General features: G+C 35.3%; 1 protein-coding gene across 6 annotated transcripts; it reads right to left on the reverse strand.

Moving 5' to 3' along the window:
* Window positions 1-343: 343 nt before the first annotated feature.
* Window positions 344-12953, reverse strand: LOC110696377. 6 transcript variants are annotated; one of them, XR_002506271.1, is made up of 5 exons: window positions 12629-12940; window positions 11922-12003; window positions 10779-10932; window positions 914-1216; window positions 344-578 (listed from the first exon to the last, which is right to left on the reverse strand). XR_002506271.1 is itself a non-coding variant. In XM_021873663.1 (4 exons), the coding sequence occupies exons 1-4, from the start codon at window positions 12647-12649 to the stop codon at window positions 353-355; spliced, it is 483 nt and encodes a 160-aa protein (XP_021729355.1). In that variant the 5' UTR covers window positions 12650-12953; the 3' UTR covers window positions 344-352. The 6 variants fall into 6 exon arrangements, 3 of the variants coding, with proteins under 3 accessions (XP_021729355.1, XP_021729357.1, XP_021729356.1); XR_002506272.1 differs by lacking the exon at window positions 344-578 and adding an exon at window positions 599-642; XR_002506273.1 differs by lacking the exon at window positions 10779-10932 and having other exon boundaries at window positions 12629-12934.
* Window positions 12954-13472: the final 519 nt, after the last annotated feature.

Genomic DNA, 13472 nt, shown 5'->3' on the forward strand with positions numbered 1-13472 from the left:
TGAAAATGAGTGGGAGCCATCACTTGGAGAATAAATCCTAAATCACATATAATCCATGACGCTAGTAGAAAAAAGCATTTGGCCATCGGTTCAAAACCCCCCTATGCCACCGGTTTTGAACCGGTTGGCATTTGGGGGGCGGCAATAGTCTGATGCAAAGCCACCGGTTCAAAACCGGTGGAAAAAACAAGTATGGCCACCGGTTAACCGGTGGCAATAACTTTTCCCGGTTTTTTTTATGGGGTTATTGGCACCGGTTCCTGTTCATAACCGGTGCCAATAATGGCAAAAAAAAAAAAATTTGCATTTTTTTCACTTAAATTGATAAATAAACACTAACATATATATAAAGTTACATATTTTCATATGAAAAAAATGTTGTTATATTACAATTTTTGTCTAAAAAATTAAAATAAAATACAAGGTAAAAAAAATATGTAGCTACATAGTAGCAGAAGTGCAGAACAGCAGCAGCAGCAGCGCATATAAGGAGCAGCACGCCAGCACAGAAGCGGAACACCAGCACAGAAGCAGCCCCATTAGTTGAACAAATTTTTGCATTATTTCGACATGATCTTCTGAAATCCACAAGAGAAGAATATTATCAGTATCAGATTTTTCAGTGACTTTGAAGCGCCAAAACTCAAAACATATAATACAGTATGTCAGTATATGAGCAAAACAACTACTGGCTTAAGGATATTAATAAAAAAAAGTCATGTAAAATCCGAAAAAAGTAGACATGTATAGCTCTTGAACATTTACATACTTTATATACAAGTATGAGACATTTACATACTTTATATAGCTCTTGAACATTTACATACTCTATGAATATTGCTTTTGTCCATCTCATACACTTCCAAAAGAAAATTGCAATTCATCATTCAAGAGGCAACAATTTGAATTTTACCAGTATGCTTTGTGGCTACAGGTAAGTGAACTAGGTACAGATCCATATAATCAAGTCGAAGTTGCTTCAAACTGTCTTTGCACACTTCATGTACATGTCCATGGTCAGAGCTCCACAGCTCCAATAGGATTATACATGATAAGTGAGTGTAAATGTCATCTGATGATCAAAGTTCCTCCCAAAATAAGAAATTTTGTCCTCACTTAACCTTAGTGGTTATGAATAGATCCTCCCTTTTCACAAGCCCAACTTGAATTGCTTCAGCAAGTGCCTCCCCAACCTCAGCTTCATTATGGTAAAAAGCTACAAGAATCATACCCGATTACACATCGTAATTTTATCACCAAAGACAGTAAGATAATAGTACATTGTAATGAACATGAGAGTTTTCTACTTGTCATTCTAAGGCTTGTGCTTGTGCTTGTGCATGTACATGGCTTTGAAATAAAACAACCCTAGACTTTGTGAACTTAATAGTCATTTTGAAACAAGAAACAGAACCATAATCACACAACAACATCACCTGGTCAGAAGCTTAGAATGAGGGGCGATCAGAATAGTCAATTTGTAAAATCCTTTTTTTTTATCATATCTCATCTACTCTTTAAATTCAAACAATCAATCATAGATTCCAGTTCATGAGCAATGCCTAGCAAAGTGGTGCAGTGGTGCACATCTTAGTGCCTTAGTACATTACGGTCTTAGACCAAGCTTGAGCTTGACACGAGCTAACTAAATTCGGATTTTGACCGAGCTGATTTGGTAGCTATCAATCAGGCAAGGGTTATTGTAGACACCTAAAAATGTCTCCCCAAAACAAAACCCGATGATGATCAATCTTTCAACGCCATTATTAGTCGGGTTGAGTATTTAATCTTGGAGTGCTTAAATCCATATTTCCATTTCATAAACCAACCCAATTCCTATCCCATTTCCCCAAACCATAACTTATTTTCCTCTTTTCGTGCCTTTAAACCCAAAATAATTCATTTCGTGTCCTTTAAAATCATTCATTTCGTGTCCTTTTTATAAAACGTTAAATCCAGTTTTATTTGTCCATAATCAGGGTCCAATGATTGAATAGTTGGATGGGATTTTAAAAGAGCTTTCCAACGATATATTATAAGCCTAAATCCGAGTTATAACGAATAAGTTATGGCCAAAATATTAAACTGAGCCCAAACTAAACATAAGCCCACCTTACCTACGACCCAATGATCATAAGTTTAATCCCATTATTTAATCCCATTCCTAAACCAATTAGGATTAATTGGAAGATTTTATAAGTTTCTAAAATATCTTAATTATCCTTTTTGAAAAGATAAGATCAAAGAGTTCGAAATTGAATAAAACTCCTCTTTTTTAAAGTCCTATTTTATCCGAATTGAAAGACGTTCAAAGATAGACAAATATGAATTTCGTCCCACATATTTTTTGTCTGAATTTTATATGGTTGGATAGCCCTTGAAGTTATCTTTCCAATGATATATTATAATATCAATTCCGAGCTATAACGGAAAAGATATGAATAAAATGTCAAACTCTATCCAAAACTGACACCGTCTCATTATTTCGGCTATATCTTTTGTTCTACAAAATATTTTAATCTGATTGCAATTGGGTTAGTAAGTAGACTTCAAGATCTTTCCACCTATATCTTATTAATCTTATTCCAATTTCTGTATCAAAAGATATGATAAAAACAAAAACCGCAAAAACTGTTGTCTATCGCAAGAGTTTTATCCGATTCGAATTTTTATCTTTTCTTGATTCGACCCCTCTTTTTTCCTTATAAATAGAGGTCATATCTCCCCTTTTCCAAAAAAAGCATCAACAATCTTGATCATCAAATAATTCTCTTCTCTCTCTTTAGCCTAAACACTAGCCACCCTATTCTCCCAAAATACTTCCCCTAAGCACTCCAAGGAGTTCATACAATACCCAAAGTTCTATACTTTAACCAAGGCGTGAAAGGTATAATTAACTGAGGGTTTGGACCAAATCAAATATACATTTATTTAATTTAATTTCCATTTGATTTATTTTTATTGAAGTTACTAACAGTTTATTCATGATGTAGCAATTCAAGGAAACGCGGAATGTGAGTAATTAATCACTTAATTACTCTTATTTTTATTCTTATTGCTAGTATCATGATTAGGGTTATTATTTATTAAATTTGACTAACAATTTATTTTTAAATTGCTTCCAATATTAATGATAATTCTATTATTATTTATTAATCACAACATTGCATGTTAAAGGGATTATGTAATTGAAAATCACGCCTAATAAGATAATTTGGACAACCGGTTTAGGATCCTTTTTAATCTTGTTGTTTAATCAAGTGCTCACAATATTTTAGAATAATATGTTGCATTAATATTCAACCAATTTAGATTAATAATAGTTTGGAGCAAATTGAATCTCTATTTGTATGCCTTTGAGATTGCAGGAATGCTTTTCACTATAAGAATCGAGTAGAGGCCAATACGGGCGAATGTGACTCCATGACTCACTTCGTACCATCATCCCTGATCCTCCTTTCGTGGTTCCGAACCATATGGATTTAGTAATCTCATGGATTATGAATGGGATGTAACCTTCACGGGTCAATCGTTGTTGCCTTCGTTGTCCATTTATCGTGGTTGCCTTAAATGATCCGTGAACGGTTTACAAGTTCCTTAAAAACTTGTTGGCGGCTCCCTACTTTCCTTGTCCCTAATCGTATATGTCAATTCCCACTTCTTATGAGTGCCAAGCATATTCACAACATGCTTTAAAGTAGACGCACATCGAGCGACGCCTACAATTTGGCAACTCCACTGGGAGGATTCTTGGTTATTTATCGATTTGAGTGATCGATATTTAATTGAGATGAGTGGATGAGACTTGAAAGATTCTTGAATTGTATTCCAGCGATTTAATTGGCATTGTCACATATGCATATGCATTTTAGGTCACCTATTTTGCCACAATAGTACGTGTTCTACGTATGTGGCTAGCCCTGGGGATTTAAGCTCTATCAACCCAAAAACGTTCATGACAATAAGAGTTAATCCGAGGTTTTTAAATCCACCCAAACCATGGAGTCGAGTTCGATTTCATCACGAACTCGCGGAGCCGCCCTTTTGCATACACCCTCAAGGGAGGTTGCCTTGCTAACGCGTCCAAACTCTTAACCATGGTACCCTTTGACACCCAAAAGCTTGACCATAGTGGAACATAGATCTTGACTCTAGGTTGCGAACTTCATTGCATCATTCGTGACGATGTGCTTATATGTGCATTTTTTTTATTGATTTTTTTTAATTATTTTTTTTATTAAACTGTTTTTATTTTTTATTATTTTTTTTAGAGTCGAGTCATAGATTTTTTTTAATTTTTGAGTCACCCGGATTTTTATTCCCGTATACTGCGCAAGAGTCAACTTCTTTTGGTCATATCCGGAGTTCTAGAAAGAGTTACGTGTCATACAACCTATGGATCTGTAGCCCCGAGTTTTATCTTTCATTTGGAGCTAGTTTCGTCCTAATCAGAGTCACAGATCAAAAGGTATAACCGATATACTACAACCTGTCCAGTTTAGGTGTCTTTTTAACGTTACCTTTTTTTATTTTATTTTATTTTTTTAAAAAAAAAATAAAAAAAAAATCTTGTCAAGCTAGTCTTATCCAAGTCCAAGAGTCAAGATAGATTTTTATTTTTATTTATTTTTTTATTTTTTTATATCCATGAGTCATAACTCTTCTAGAATTCTAGTCCTCTTCCTAGTTTCTTGTGATCTATTTTTGTGTTAACCTTAACATGTGTTCTTTTTCTTTGATTGTGATCGATCTTATTTATGACTAACGATTGCCAATGGACCGGTTTCACCTAGTAAATAGCATAAACATTAAAATTGGATAAAATTAATCAAGTTAGTTTGTCTTTTAGTCTTCCGTGCTATTTGGTCATTGGGCCCTTTGTTTTTCACAACTTCCTCATGTCTAGCCATGCGATCATACCACGAGTCTTAATAAACTCACCTAATCACACATGTTGAGTCATTGCACACACTTTGTCTTCGAGTAATGCACTATATTGTTTATGATTGTATACTAGTGCATCGCTTTCCGTCGTAATAGGAATGAGTGGAGTATTTCCCATCAGTTTTCAAAATTATTTCATACACTCTTCCATTCCAATTAGAGTATTGAGTGAATGCATTAAGTGAGTTCATCCTCACACAGTACTTGAGTCTAAAATCACTATGAAATAGTTGGAAGAATAAGGGGAACATCACTCCTTCCTTCTTTCCTTCCAATAAAAACATCAACAACAAGAAACTTTTTTCCTCACTAGGCGGAAAGAAGTTACACATAAACAGCCATGAAGATAAAGCACAATGCAAGCTTCTCACCAAGATTTCATGTTTTCTTCTTCTTTTGTTTCAAACCCTTCCCCCTAAAAGTCTAACATAGGTTCTCCTTATCCATGTGTCTATGTGTCACATTTCTTACCTTCTTCATAAATGAGCATCTCTTTCTTACATTTGATCCCGTAATTATCAAAAAAAAAATTGCCGAACTAAACACAAGGTACACCAATTACTTGAGGCACCTTTGGAACCCTGTCATTCCCTATTAACCATTTAATCACATATCCATTTCTTCGTCAACCACTTTGAGCCTCGTCTAACGATTGACCTTATTTATTCAACCCACATTCACTTAACCCTGGGATGGGAATGTGTGCAATTTGTGTAACAGTCAGAAAGCAAGTTCAAATAAAAAAAAGAGAGAAAAGAATAAGTAAATAAAAAAATAAAAAAAAATGTGTAAAGGAAAGTGTTCCAATGTCTCCGATATGAACATGTCTCAAATTGCGTCTCTCAACGAGTGATTGGTACCGTGCCTGAGAAACATGAATGCTAAGTGAGTGATGGACCGCATGATCTAAGATTGCCTACATTGATTCACAGGAATTGAAAAAAAAGAAAAAAGAAAAAGAAAAAAGAAATTCAAAACAAAAAAATATATGAAAAATAAAACTTGCAAAATCTAATACACAATTGCATATCTTAGGGGCTTCTCTCGGGTCTTGAGCCTTTTACCCCTTTCTTCCTTAAACCTTCAGCTTAACCACCTTACAACCCTTGAAAGACCTCTTTGAGGTGTACACACACTTGTGCAAAGTTCGGTTAGAGCTACGTTTGGCCTGATTCCTAACGAATACGTAGGCAACCTCACATCGAGGTGCGACCACATTCATATTCATATCCATGCATGATCGAGTCAAAGAATATCCAATGCTTACCCGTACCCATCTAGAGCTAGACTTGGGGGCTTGAACCCAAATCATTTAGCCTACCTAGCCTAAAGAGTCATCATCTTTGACTCTTCTCACATCTCTTTCCATCGCCACCCTTGCAGCCAGCGTTAGTATCACATTCACACACTTCACTCACACATCCATATCCATATCAATCATCCTTCTCTTTAAGAGCCCTTTATCATGATATCTTGTTTCAACACTGTGCATGTTTCATCATATTTAAAGAAAACATTCATTAGAAGAAACATTGTATACTTGCTTAGCTTCCTGACCTGAGTAATATTCATTGTTTCATGCATCGCATAATGTGCCGAGAAACATTTATATATCAATGATTTTTAATCATACAAAGCATATCGTGCTTAGCTTCTTGATCTAATCAACATTCATTATGTAATACTCAATAATAACTTCATCTAAATACGTGCTTAGCTTCCAGACCTAAGTGACGTTCAAGATCGTTTCTTTACACCATATATGATGCTTAGCTCCATGACCTAAGTTAATTCATCTACCGTGTCACATGATGTAATTGTCCTTAGCCTCTAGCCTAAGAACATTCATCATGCATACATTATTTTCAAGACAAGCAATTCAATCCATACGATTCATTTCGTCTTGCTTAAGGAGGAAGTTCAAAACTTCTTCCCTTTTTCATTATTTTCTTTTCGGGAAGTTCAAAAACTTTTGCAAAATTTTTATCGAGAGAAGTTCGAAAACAAAACTTCATTTTTCACGTATTTCTTTTTCGGGAGAAAGTCAGTACCTTCCACTCGTCTCATAACAAAAATTGACGGAAAATTTTTGCTTTTGCATCTTCGTTTGCTTGTGTCAGCACACACACATATACACACACACAGTCACAAGTCATACACATGTCATGTCACATCAAGTCAGTGGTTAAGTCAATCACAATACATACGAGTCCATTGGCAAATTTATTTTTGCAGGTCTCATCTACAGCTCACGTTCGAGGACAAGCTAACCAACTACAGCCCACGTCCGGGGACAAGCAGACCATCTACAGCCCACGTCCGGGGACAAGCGGACCATCTACATCCCACGTTTGGGGACAAGCGAACCGTTTACATCCCACGTTCGGGGACAAGCGAACCAACTACAACCCCCGTTCGGGGACAAGCGGACCAGCTACAACCCACGTTTGGGGACAATCGAACCACCATCATTTCATGACGCAAGGTTATCGATACACAGAGACTTGCAATCTTATCATCTATCGACTTTCCTCAAGCATGGAAAGTATTATCCGGTGGATTTTTTCAAGCATAGAAAACCGCTAAATTCCTTTTTCGACTTTCCTCAAGCATGGAAAGCATTATCGGTGGACTTCTTCAAGCATAGAAAGCCACTAAATTCATATGTCAACTTTCCTCAAGCATGAAAAGTATCATCTGGTAGGTTTCTTCAAGCTTAGAAAGCTACCAAACTCATTAGTCGACTTTCCTCGGACATGGAAAGTATTTCAACAAAACGTCATCCGGTGGATTCCTTCAAGCATAGGAAGATACCAAACTCATTTTTCACCGATACACTGGTGTCAGCGTTCTATCCCTTTTACTCTTTTATCTATGGAATTAACCTTTTTTTACAAGTATCGGTGTATAAAGAGTGATTTAGGATCGCAGAACGTCTTAAATCATTCTCCGTCCCTATCGACTACTTTGACTATCGTTTTCGAAACTAACGATCCTACAAACTCAGTCAAAGTAGGGGCTTCTGTAGACACCTAAAAATGTCTCTCCAAAACCAAAACCGAGGATGAACAACCTTTCACCGCCATTATTGGTCAGGTTGAGTATTTAATCTTGCAGTGCTTAAATCCATATTTCCATTTCATAAACCAACCCAATTCCTATCCCATTTCCCCAAACCATAACTTTTTTTCCTCTTTTCGTGCCTTTAAACCCAAAATAATTCATTTCGTGTCCTTTAAAATCATTCATTTCGTGTCCTTTTTATAAAACGTTTAATCCAGTTTGTTTTGGTCCTTAATCAGGGTCAGATGATTGAATAGTTGGATGGGGTTTGGAAAGAGCTTTCCAACGATATATTATAAGCCTAAATCCGAGTTATAACGAATAAGTTATGCCCAAAATATTAAACTGAGCCCAAACCGAACATAAGCCCACCTTACCTACGACCCAATGATCATGAGGATGGTCCAAATTATTTAATCCCATTCCTAAACCAATTAGGATTGATTGGAAGCTTCTATAATTTTCTAAAAAAATCTTAATTATCATTTTTGAAAAGATAAGATCAAAGAGTTCGAAATTGAATAAAACTCCTCTTTTTTAAAGTCCTATTTTATCCGAATTGAAAGACGTTCAAAGATAGACATATATTAATTTCGTTCCTCATATTTTTATCTGAATTTTATATGGTTGGATGTCCCTTGAAATTATATGTCCAATGATATATTATAATATCAATTCCGAGCTACAACGAAAAAGATATGAATAAAATGTTAAACTTTATCCAAAACTGACACCGTCTCACTATTTCGGCTATATCTTTTGTTCTACAAAATATTTTAATCTGACTCCAATTGGGTTAGAAAGTAGAATTCAAGATATTTCCAATGATATCTTATTCATCTTATTCAAATTTCTAGATCAAAAGATATGATAAAAACAAAAATTGCAAAAACTGATGTCTATCGCAAGAGTTTTATCCGATTCGAATTTTTCTCTTTTCTTGATTCGACCCCTCTTTTTTCCTTATAAATAGAGGTAATATCTCCTCTTTTCCAAATAAAGCATCAACAAGCTTGATCATCAAATAATTCTCTTCTCTCTCTTTAGCCTAAACACTAGCCACCCTATTCTCCCAAAATACTTCCCCTAAGCACTCCAAGGAGTTCATACAATACCCAAAGTTCTATACTTTAACCAAGGCGTGAAAGGTATAATTAACTGAGGGTTTGGACCAAATCAAATATACATTTATTTAATTTAATTTCCATTTGATTTATTTTTATTGAAGTTACTAACAGTTTATTCATGATGTAGCAATTCAAGGAAACGCGGAATGTGAGTAATTAATCACTTAATTACTCTTATTTTTATTCTTATTGCTAGTATCATGATTAGGGTTATTATTTATTAAATTTGACTAACAATTTATTTTTAAATTGCTTCCAATATTAATGATAATTCTATTATTATTTATTAATCACAACATTGCATGTTAAAGGGAATATGTAATTTAAAATCACGTCTAATAAGATAATTTGGACAACTGGTTTAGGATCCTTTTTAATCTTGTTGTTTAATCAAGTGATCACAATATTTTAGAATAATATGTTGCATTAATATTCAACCAATTTAGCTTAATAATTGTTTTGAGCAAATTGAATCTCTGTTTGTATGCCTTTGAGATTGCAGGAATGCTTTTAACTATAAGAATCGAGTAGAGGCCAATACGGGCGAATGTGACTCCATGACTCACTTCGTACCATCATCCCCGATCCTCCTTTCGTGGTTCCGAGCCATGTGGAGTTAGTAATAATATCATGGATTATGAATCGGGTGTAACCTTCACGGGTCAATCGTTGTTGCTTTCGTTTTCCCTTTATCGTGGTTGCCTTAAATGATCCGTGAACGGTTTACAAGTTCCTTAAAAACTTGTTGGCAGCTGCCTACTTTCCTTGTCCCTAATCGTATATGTCAATTCCCACTTCCTATGAGTTCCAAGCATATTCACAACATGCTTTAACGTAGGCGCACATCGAGCGACACCTACAGTTATTATCATTCCTATACTAACAACTTGCATAGAAACAAATATTTCCCAAAGTGTAACAATGGACATACACATGCACAATTGAATCAGAAATAGACTAAAACATTAATTATTTTTAAATAGCTGCCAATCATGACATGTTATAGAAATGTAAAAACTCCTGTAAAGATAATCGCTAGGCAGTAGTAAGCAAAACAGCACAACAAATTTCTCTTTAAAAATTCTTTTCACGAGAAGACGTCAGTAAAAAACTATCTATACAACATTTACATAGATTCACACAAATTTCAATTGAGTCATACCGGCTTACCCTATTACAATGAGTGTAGTTGAATTGGATATAAGAAATATTTTTTCCTTTCAAAGGTTAGACATATACAGATTAAAAGGGCAATTAAATAAGAAAATTGTCGCATTCAAGTTGTTCTTTTTGTAATTTTTTTAGGTAAAAGTATTCATGTTGTTCTTAAATACCTCTCTAGATGTCTTTATAATGGTGAAGGGATTCGAACTCATGTTTTTATGTTTTATCCCTCAAGACTTTAATCAACTAAATTAGTTGATTGTCCACGTGACCACATTAGTTGTCACTAATCATATTATTTGAAAACTTTCAACCCTTTATAGGAGTAATGACATGATTTTACATGAGTGCCCTTTATATATAATGGATGCGTTGATTTTATCATATTCTTCTTAGTGGTGATGCACTAATGATAAAGCCAATCATAGAAAATAATAATAACAAAAACAGCCATCACAACCAAATTTAGAATTAATAAACCTGTTGTGGCACTCATCTAAATCTACGTATTGTCCAAAGCATTCTTCACCACTGAAGGGTATCTTCATGTTTTGTAAATTTGCCAACATGTCTTCGTAGTGTTCACCATCACGGACCACCGCGGAAGCTGCCTTGGGGTTTTTAACATGTACACCTTTAACATGTCATAAAACTCGTCAAACACCTTACTATTATTACTATTAGTATTGTAAACATCCATCGTAACAAATTTTCCTTGACAACTTTTTAATTCGTCTCTCAAATTTAATTGATTATTTTCTTTCCAATCAATGTTTCTCTCGTAGACTAAGACAAGCTAATAAATGACAAGCTAATCACATATACTTATAAGTGAGGAACCAACCTAAGTTTATACACAGTAGCTTGATCATCACGGAAAAATCCAATATAAGTGCAATTTTACAAACCTGAAGTAAAGACTAAATTTAGGGGCTTTTCCTCCAATAGTTGAAAATTATACTTCAATAACTACTTTACGCCATTAAGAATGGAATCAATGATGTATTAGCTAGGTTGTATAAAAATTACTCCATAATTTACCATGTTTTCAATTAATTATACCGAACATCTACATTAAAACTTTGCAAAGTATTAACAATTAATATGTAATTAATTAATGTGAGAGGAATGTAGTGGACTATTGAGCATTTATATGTAGCATAGGACAAACTCAAATCAAATAAACGTGTTAACAAGAACAATGGAATAGAACTAAAGGACAAATACAGTAATATATGCAACATACACTAAGGTCCAAAGTCATTGGACTAGAACAATCAGAAATTAACAATGAAAAAAAAAAACAAAATTGAAACAAAACCATATAAAAATAGATCTTCAGCAAACGAGCAATCAAAAAACGAATCGCAATCAGAAATCACAATCAACATCAAAAGCATCATCCATCACTTCTCCAAGAACAAGTCCACCCATTGCTCCTCCTAACAGACCAGCTCCCAATCCCATTCCCATTCCACCACCCTCAATTAACACACCAAGAACAAAGAAGTGGAATAGTCTATAATTTGAGCAAAAATGATGCATCTATGAAGCTTGAGAAATAAACATATACGTAGTACATAAATTCAAATGCTGGAAGATAGAGCTAAACTCAGAAATTACCAGAAGCAACCATTGCTTTAGGACCCAACTCTTCAAAAAACTCAGCTTCTGAACCCTTTTCAAGGACAGTGTGACAATACCTCTGAAACAAGAAGTAAACAAATGCTTTCCCATTAATACAATTAATCTAATTATCCAAATCCCTATAAAAACTAAATTATGTGATTCATATCACGATTTAGATATTCAAGGTTGAGGAAGAACAGGGCAAGGAATGGAGACTTTGAATTTTTTATTCAGCCACCACGCCTAACCAACTAACCCGCCTTAACCACCACATGCACCACCTAAACCCACCACATGCACCACCTAAACCCACCAGATCCACCACCTTAACCCACCCCAAACCGAACCCACACACCAGACTGACCACCTTGACCCACCCTAAGTCCCTAACCCAAACCCACACACCAAACCGACCACCTTAACCCACCCTAACCCGAACCCACCTTAACTAACCTAACCCGAACCCACCCAACTAACCAAAATTATCACCTAAACCCACCTAATCCGAACCCAAACACCTTAAACCACCCAACTAACCAAGATCTATCACCCATCTTATTAGAAATCAAGAAAAACCCAGAAACCCTAGACCTCGATTGATAGAATCAAAACATATAACACTAATAAAATTAGGGGAAAACACAAAAAATCAAAATCGATTATTCAAAAGTGCACAATTAAAAGGAAATAATAGAATATACTTGGTTTCTGGGGTTCGCCATCTTTGAATTAGCAAAATAGAATCGTCGTCAAATTCGTCAAAGGAAGAGGGAGTGGAAGAGCAAGGAGAAGTTTCCATTGATGAGAAACAATGGAGGTTAGTGAAGGTAATAAAAATGGTGCAGGGAGAGAAAGAGAGTAGTGGTTTGATCTGGTTTTTCCATTGAGGAGAGAGGAGAGACTGAGAGACTGAGAGAGAGGACGAGAAGGAAAGAGAAAGAAAAAAGAGGGGAAAGAGGGAGAAATAAGAAGGGTAGGGCCGTTGGAGTTAGGTTTAACACAGCTAATTCCCACCAGTTCAAACCGGTGGCCTTTAACACATATGCCACCAGTTTGGTTTGAACCGGTGGCAATTCAAAAAAGCCTATTCCAGCCCATTTTTTCCCCACCGGTTTTTAAAAACCGGTGAACAAGGCTCGCTGCCTTTTTGTATTTTTCTACTAATATCAGTTATAAAGATGCTAAGATTAGCAAAGTAGTTATACCTAAACCTATGCAATAAGTGAATGACAACATTCACAATTGCATGAAAGAAATCAAGCATATTAGATATGGGTGTGATTTCTATAGATGTTTTATAAAGAGTGATACTCTTAAAACATTCGGAAAAACCATTTATCATAAGATGAACTGTATGGAATATTTTAAGCTTTATCCCTAGCTTGAACCCCACTGTGATCATACACTAAAGTACGGTGTCGTCCAAAGGGAAAGAAGATAGAGCAAAAGAGTCGCCAACAAGTTTTAGGAACTTGTAAACAGTTCATGAGGTGAAGGTTACACCCCTTAACGATCCAAGAGATCGTCAACTCCAATAGGTCTAGA

The sequence above is a fragment of the Chenopodium quinoa genome, unplaced genomic scaffold (assembly GCF_001683475.1).
Source record: "Chenopodium quinoa cultivar QQ74 unplaced genomic scaffold, ASM168347v1, whole genome shotgun sequence".
NCBI classification, from domain to species: Eukaryota; Viridiplantae; Streptophyta; class Magnoliopsida; order Caryophyllales; family Amaranthaceae; genus Chenopodium; species Chenopodium quinoa.

Bases quoted from the DNA above. Each gene is read 5' to 3' on its own strand.
- LOC110696377 (XM_021873663.1), bottom strand. From the start codon at position 12,649: ATGGCGAACCCCAGAAACCAA. The intron at 12,004-12,628 runs GTATATTCTATT...TTCTTGTTTCAG, and splicing joins TGGCGAACCCCAGAAACCAA to AGGTATTGTCACACTGTCCT. The intron at 10,933-11,921 runs GTAATTTCTGAG...GACATGTTAAAG, and splicing joins TAAAGCAATGGTTGCTTCTG to GTGTACATGTTAAAAACCCC.